The 8049-nt window shown below is 37.6% G+C and overlaps 1 protein-coding gene across 1 annotated transcript; it reads left to right on the plus strand.

Moving 5' to 3' along the window:
- Positions 1-238: 238 nt before the first annotated feature.
- Positions 239-6814, plus strand: LOC141790777 (uncharacterized). Its single transcript, XM_074670853.1, has 7 exons — positions 239-308; positions 701-768; positions 3590-3688; positions 3779-4423; positions 4510-4652; positions 5574-5683; positions 5891-6814. Exons 2-7 carry the CDS (start codon positions 717-719, stop codon positions 6036-6038), a joined length of 1197 nt encoding a protein of 398 aa, XP_074526954.1. The 5' UTR covers positions 239-308; positions 701-716; the 3' UTR covers positions 6039-6814.
- The last annotated feature ends 1235 nt before the right edge of the window (positions 6815-8049 follow it).

Raw genomic sequence — 8049 nt, forward strand, 5'->3', positions numbered from 1 at the left:
CAGATAGTGTTAAAGTTGCTTAACCCCTCGTTATGACAATTATCCCTGCTGAGTTAGCGTTTCAAAATTTGCAGTATGGATTATCCTGTTTACATAATACCAGTCAAAAGGAAGAGAAACCACAGAAGAAGAAGTTCTGACGCCAGAGGGGTAGATGGATATGATGACATGGGCAAAAAGAGCATCCTGTTTCTGCATATTAATCCACCCATGATCATTTCTTTTCTCTGTGTTTGCATCGATACCACACAGCATCTTCACGTTACTGAGCTCACACTCTGACTTCTTTTTACCTCCTTGGATCAGCGGTGAGTACATGGTTCATGTTTGGGTTAACTTTAGCTAACAGACCTCTTTACATTACAAAGTCTTTGTAGGTGAACAGACACACTTTACTTTACTGCTTTATATAAAAGTTAATAATGATGAGATTCATCTGAGATTTGTGCCACCAGAAACTTGTAAATTGACTGTACTATTTTGAAACTTGATTTATTTGCTTTGAATTTGTCTTTAACATGTTTGAAAGTTCAACTTTTTATATTTTCCATATTCAAAAATAAGAAATTCAGTTTCAGTTCATTGTGGTAAAACTGTTATGTGATCCACACCTGTGAGGAAGTCTGTTACAGGAAACTGTAAAATCTTAGTGGTTGATTTGAGAGTGTGTCTAAAGGTTGTTTTTCCTCTCTGGGAACAGATAGACTGCTATCAGGATGAATTTGATGGAGATGGACGACGGCATGAAGGAAGGCCTTGTGAGCAGTGGTACAGTATCAACCTGAAATACAAGCAAACTAAACTTCAGGAATGTTGAGAGGAAAGGACTCAAAACTGCTTCACTTTCATCAAAATACAGCTCATAGATTTTTTATTGTTATTGTCAAGTTGCTTTACAGCCTTTCTAAGACGCTTTGCTACATTGTCAAACATTTCTCAAAACAAAAGTTTATTTATAGAGCACATTTCAGCAAGGTGATTCAAAGTTCATCAGAATCAGAAAAAGAATCAAGTTTAATTGCCAAGTACATTTGCACATACAAGGAATTTGACTCGGTGTGTTGGTGCAAACACTTAACAAGAAAGTAATGAAGATGCAGATAGAATATAGAGAAAGTAAAGATATAAGATATACAAATATGCAAATATATATATATATATATATGCAAATATATATATATATATATATATATATATATATATATATATATATATATATATATATATATATATATATATATATATATATATATATGAAATAATAGAAATTATAATGAAAACAGACATACTTCACCGAGATGGCACAAACAATCAAATTTCAATTAAAAATGAGGGCATGACCGGCGAACTTAGCAAGTTTCCTGCAGTGCCAAGAGAGCTGCACTGAAGGCTCATAGAGGCGCAGGGGTGCACTTCCACGCCTCCCCTCGCGCAAATGGCAGAGAGGGAGGAGAAAAGCTGTGATTGGGTTTAACACAGCCGAGCGCTGTTTTCATCAATCAAATGAGCGCCTCTCCTCGCCTTTAAATGCTCTGCAGCCGAGGCGCTGAGTCTGATTGGTCTGAGGGCCGCTGTCCCTGCAGCAGGAGAATGGACAGTGGGGCGCATCGAAGGACACGAAGTGTGGTCCAGCTCCCTGGACAGATGTAATCTGTTTCTTTGTCATTAATAGGAGTACAAAATTAAGAGGCAGTTACACAGCTGGTTTATCCATTCAGAATACTTTTGATCCACCTGCACTCCTGGTTTGTCATCGCCAAATAGCAGAACCTTTGGTGATATACTGTATACTCTCCCAGTGTCTCCGCCTCATCCTCCTACAATAATTTACTCCATCTTTTTAGATCACGTTAAAAATAAAGACTAAAACAGAGAAATATGGGAAATCACGGGTAAATCCTGAGTGACATACATTTATTTTGTCTCTTTTTTCTTCGTCTTTTCTCTCCCTCTTTTCTTTGAATTAAATGAAATGAGAGAACCAGATATATACTCTGTATCAGATGTTAAGGCTGTTTATTGTTTAATTGTAAGATGTGCATCAAACTTTCAGCTGCTGTCAGTTTAACTTTCCATTATGACAAACGGCTTTAATCTGACATCAGATGTGACGGGACAGTTAATATAGATATAAATGTAAATGCTGGTTCAGACGGTTATGTTAAAAAGAGATTGCTGTGATTGTTTATTGCATTAAAAAGTGCCTGACAATCTGGAAACCTGCCTCTGAGGCTTTGTTGACATGTGCGCACATGTGCGCTTGTCACCAAGTTACAGCTGCGTGGGGTGCGCTCCGCTTTGCGCCGAGGATAGACCAGGTTGGAGCTGGCGAGCTTTCAGCGCACTTTTTGGCACGAAATTGTCACTGTGCCAACATGAATCTGCTGACACCTCCCCCTGGTGCACCGTCAACTTCCCCTGGCGCGCCGTCACACCCATCTCTGCGCAGAGGGTCTACCAAATTGTCAAACTGGCAGCGCACGGCGGTGCGCAGGCTTGCACCGCCTGCGCTGCACCATGAAAGTAGAGCCCATCATGTCATTGTGTATGGATAGGACAGTCAAAGTGCTGAGTCATGCTGTAGGTGTAACAGTGAACTCTGGAAGGATGTTTTGATGTAAACTATGCCTTAAGTTTTGTCGACAGTTACTGTAAACTGTAAGCTACATCTCAGTGTAAACTGTAAAATGTGATTTTGCACATTGGTTGTTCTGACATATTATTTTAAGTTAAGACAAAAAAAAATTCTAACATCAACAAAACTTAGCTGAATTCACTAAAAATGTTTGTGTCAACCCTTCTCTTGGTTTGATTAAAACTGTGAGTTTGCTTAACTTCCTCAGGTAGTTTGAAATAGTCAATCTAGGTCAACTCACTTAAACTTTGCAGTTATGTTAAACTTTATTAATTTACTTATTTCTGTGTTGATTTGACTCATATGTGTTTGTTAACTTAGCTTTTATACTGTAAAACATTTTACTTCACTGTAAAAAAGAATGGTAAGTTCCTGCAGCAGGAGGGCTTAACAGCAGCCCCTGCTGCAAGTAATGTACCATTTTTTTTACAGCGTGAAATGTTTTAGAAGTAAATGAACAAATATAATTCAACTCAAAAAATGGAGGTTACCAAAACTTCACAGTTTCATTGAGTTATTCATTTCAAACTACCTGAAGAAGGTAAATCAACTAACATGTTTAAATCAACTTATGTTGATGTTAGAACAACTAAATTAATTTTTTTGACCAACTTTAAACTTTTAGGCAGCCCTATAACTCAAATTTTTACATTGAAACAAGTTACATTTAACAGTGTACATGTGAGATTGTTTGAAAGAGATTGGATAAAAATTCACATTTTCACTTTCACTGTTTGTGCTGTAACATATTTGCCAGTTTTTGGTTCATGAGATGCACCTTTGAGCTTTCCTTAGTTAATCTGATGCTTCCCGCATTCCCTTTGGTCAGAGAAAGTCAGGACTGACAAGGAATCAATTTACCAATCCAGACAGATTTAGAAAAATGGTCTGATGGAAATATGTGGAAAGATGCTTGAATTATAAATTGTTCAACTTTGATCTTTGATATCATAGATATTCGGAGGAGAAAGGCTCCCTCCAGATGTGTTTTTGTGTGTATGGGATTACTGTGTGCCCTCCTGTTGGCTGGAAACATCGGACAAATCGTCCACAGTGAGTCACTTTCTTCTCTGCTCTGAATTTTTAAATCATTGAGAAATTTACAAATGAATTCTCTCTTTGCTCTGTGTGAATGATTCACAGATAAGAAACTCAGCCAAAGCTACACCTCGATGAGACAAGATCAGGACGAGTTAAAGAGGAACTACTCTTCACTGTGGACAGACAAGGAAAGACTGCAGACTGGCTTTAATGATCTAAAGACAGAGAAAGAGCAGCTACAGACCAATAACAGTGGTTTGACAACAGACAAGAATGACCTGAAGAGGAATCTCAGCAACCTGCAGAGGGAAAAGAACGAACTAAAGACACAGCTTAACAGCATGAAGACAAACAGGGATGAGCTACAGACACAGTTTAACAGCATGAGGTCAAACAGAGATGAGGTACAGACACAGTTTAACAGCATGAGGTCAAACAGAGATGAGCTACAGACACAGCTTAACAGCATGAAGACAAACAGGGATGAGCTACAGACACAGTTCAACAGCATGAAGACAAACAGGGATGAGCTACAGACACAGTTAAACAGCACAAAGTCAAACAGGGATGAGCTACAGACACAGTTAAACAGCACAAAGTCAGACAGAGATGAGCTACAGAGAGAAAAGGATCAGCTCCAAACGCGCTTCAACTCTCTGCAGATGGAAAAGGATCAGTTACAGAGTAATTACAGCACTTTGTCAGCAGTGAAAGATCACTTAAAGAAGCTGGCTGAAAACTTTCCAGGTAAAACTTTTTTTCAGTGACTTTATGTTGCATTTTTGTGTTCTGTGATGGTGATGTTCTGTGTCGGTCCAACTTGTAATCTGCAGAGTGGCCATGTGAGAAGGACTGGAAGAAGTTCAACGGCAGCTGTTACTACGTGTCACGTACGAAAATGAACTGGCACTCCAGCAGGTCTTCCTGCCAGGCCAAGGCGGGGGACCTGGCCATCATCAACAGCAACGAGGAACGGGTAAGCTGGATAGAAAGAAAGAAAAACAGAAAAGGAGATAAAAGAAAAGTAATGTAAAGAAAATCAGAAAAGAAAAAACAAGATAAAGAGAAACCACAAGACCAAAATAGAAACAAAAAAACAAAAAGCAAATATATAAATAAATTAAAACCAAAAAATCAACACACAAACAAACAAACAAACAAACAAAAAAAACAGAGAGCAAATGGAAAAAATTATGAAAAAGAGAAAAGGAAGCAAAAACAAAAAAAAACAGATTAAAAAGAGAATAATAAGCAAGAAGGACAAGGGAAAGAAAGAATGAAAGAAAGAAAGAAAGAAAGAAAGAAAGAAAGAAAGAAAGAAAGAAAGAAAGAAAGAAAGAAAGAAAGAAAGAAAGAAGGAAAGAAAGAAAGAAAGAAAGAAAGAAAGAAAGACAGAAAGAAAGAAAGAAAGAAAGAAAGAAAGAAAGAAGAAGAAAAACCCAGATATTGCCAACACAGACAGAACAAAAAAAGAAAAGAAAACGAAAAGAGGAGCAAAGAAAAAATTAGTTATAAATTAGAAAAAAGAAATGAAGAAAAAAATTACAAACAATAAAGAAAAACAAAGTTCAGGGTTAAAATAGATCAAAAAAGCAAAAAAGACAAAAAAGGAGAAAAAGACAAAAAAAGGAGAAAAAGAAAAGGAGAAAGGGTGAAAGAAAGAGGAAACGGAAGAAGGAAAGAAAGAAATAATACAATAGAAAAAACGAAGCTTAGAGTGACAAACAGGGCACACAAGAAAGAGATACACAATGAAAGAGAATTTTAAAAAGAGAAAGAGAAGAAAAACTAAAAAGACAAGAGGAGAAAAAAGTAACAAAATAACTGGTGATTGATGAAAAGATAAATATTTTGTACATCTTTGATTTTAAGATCCAATGGTGTGTTTTTTACACAGGGTTTTTTGGTTGGGCTGGTGTCATCAGGAGCAAACATCTGGATCGGTCTGACTGACGATGATGAAGAGGGAACTTGGCAGTGGGTGGATGGAACCCTTGTAACCACAACGTAAGAGATTTCACGCTGAACCAGCTCTGATAAAGAGATGAAATTAATGAGCCATCTTTGATTTGAGAGGTCTGATGATGAAGGAATGAATGTATGTATGTATGAATGAATGAATGAATGAATCTTCTTTTGGTCAGCCTTTAGATCAGGGACATGTCTGACATGAGGCAGGAACGTCTGTTTATTTCTCTCCTTGTTGCTCATCAGGTACTGGGAGCCTGGGCAGCCCAACAGCAGCGGAGGAAACCAGGACTGTGGAGAAATGGTGCAGAGGGGAGAGTGGAACGATGATAAATGTTCAACTCTCAACTTCTATATGTGTGAAAAAAAGCTCCCCATAGATATTCAATGGTAGCCAACACACATCCTGAGCCTGACGGTATTATATTATTTGATCTCTGGGTCTGAATCTACACTGTTAGAAATTACTGTGAATTTATGAGGAAACTACAACGGTGAGATCCTGTTATGTTTAAATACAGCACTGTCAAACTGGAGACCTTCAGCTCATATTGAGTTTACAACATTTATCTCTATCTAATCACATTTTCACTTTGTTGTAAACAAATCAAAAACACTTCCTGTACTTCTGTCCTGATTTCTGATAGAAATGTATGCTCCTAAACCATCCTATTTAATTGGCCATGGATGACCAAACATGCCCTTTAGTGGTGGCTGTTTTCTATCCACCCTCATCATCAGTTGGTCTTCATCTCATACTATGAACAGTGGTGGTCTCAAATCTGGCTTTCAAGTTTACCTCAGGATCTGTCCTCAGCTGGTTTTGATAGCACCTTACACAGTAAAACGGGAATCTCTAGTCAGTTGAAGTGATGTAATTTTTTCAATCAATCCAACTTAAAATTTTTAGGTTAAGGTTTCCAATGTATTTTAGTGGATCATGTCAACTTGAAATTCTGCTTTGGTACAACTAATAAAACAAAATAGTTGGACCAACTTAAATGTATTGCTTCAATTGGTCACACCTGAACAAATTAAATTCTTTCAAATGAAATTAACAAGTTCAACTAAATAGGTCAAACGAACTAGATTTTTTGATCCTTCTCAAATCAACATTTTGCATCAGTCCAACTTAAAGTTTTCAGTTATTTCAACTCAATAATCTGCAAAACCCAAAAGGAAAACCATGGATGAGGAGGGAACGCTGTGGATATGAGACCCTGCTGCACATTAAGATACATGCAGGGACAGTGTGTCTGTGCGCCATGGCATGGACCAGCTGTCTGTGGTCCACTGCGCTAACTGGCTGTCTGTACTCCACAGCAAAGGCTGCCTGGCTGGTTGGCTGTGTCCCACAGCATTGGCTGCCTGGCTGCGCTCCACGGCACATTCTGCTTGTCCTGGCTGCCCGGTTGCCTGTGCGTCATGGCAGTGAGGAATCCAATCAAAATACTTGCTCAGTAATGGTAATTTAAATTTAACTCAGGACAAAACCCAGTTTGTCATTTCTGATCATAATCTTAGCCCATCAACACATCCTATTTATAAACATATAAAACATTAAACAGATACATGGTCCATGCTACAGGGCACAGACAGCAGGTCCATGCCATGTGGAGCGCAGAAAGCGTGTGCTCTTGGCAGGTTAACATCTTAATGTACAGCGGGGTCTAATATCCACTGCATTCCCTCCTTACTCACGGTTTGAAATAAGTCAATACAATAGACTAAGTAAACTTTACAAGTAGATATAAATTAAACTCAACTTAAGACTATTAGTCATATTCACCGACCTTTTTAGTGCAATTGCTTTCCTAGATTATTTTAAGTAAGCTCAACTTGTCACATTTTTACAGTGCAATGAAGTATAAAAACACCTCGTCAGATTTTACTTTGAGGTTTTGTAAATTATTTAGTTGAAACAACTGGAAACCTTAAGTTGGCTTAATGCAAAATATTGATTTGAGAAGAATCAAATTCTTAAGTTCATTTGACTCAATCAGTTGTTTTAAATAACTTAATTTATTTAGGTGTGACCAATTGAAGCAATAATTTAAGTTGGTCCAACTGTTTTCTTTTTTCAGTGTAACACCCTTATTCACTGCATGGGTGAGTCTATATGTAATGCTTTAGCTTTAAATATTAAATGGTTTTAAGTGTTTTTGTACTTCAAAATGTGACACGGGAAGGTAGAGGGTACCAATGTGCTGTTTGTGTTGTCAGGTGAATGAAAAGTCACATTCAGTGTGTCATGTCAGCAGAGATTGTTGTGTCAGGGTGGTGATAAAAATAAAAGTAGGGATTTTGGCACGCTCATTTCTTTTTCATTTCAAGCTTTAGAAAAGCTTAGAACATTCATTTCTAACATCTGAGTGGAGACGCATAGACAAACCGGAGCCACTTGT

The sequence above is a fragment of the Halichoeres trimaculatus genome, unplaced genomic scaffold (genome assembly GCF_033239565.1).
Source record: "Halichoeres trimaculatus isolate MK-OKI-2021-1 unplaced genomic scaffold, fHalTri1.1 fHalTri1_scaffold_5, whole genome shotgun sequence".
In the NCBI taxonomy this organism is placed as follows: Eukaryota; Metazoa; Chordata; class Actinopteri; order Labriformes; family Labridae; genus Halichoeres; species Halichoeres trimaculatus.

Bases quoted from the DNA above. Each gene is read 5' to 3' on its own strand.
- LOC141790777 (XM_074670853.1), top strand. From the start codon at position 717: ATGAATTTGATGGAGATGGACGACGGCATGAAGGAAGGCCTTGTGAGC. The intron at 3,689-3,778 runs GTGAGTCACTTT...AATGATTCACAG, and splicing joins CATCGGACAAATCGTCCACA to ATAAGAAACTCAGCCAAAGC. The intron at 4,653-5,573 runs GTAAGCTGGATA...TTTTTTACACAG, and splicing joins TCAACAGCAACGAGGAACGG to GGTTTTTTGGTTGGGCTGGT.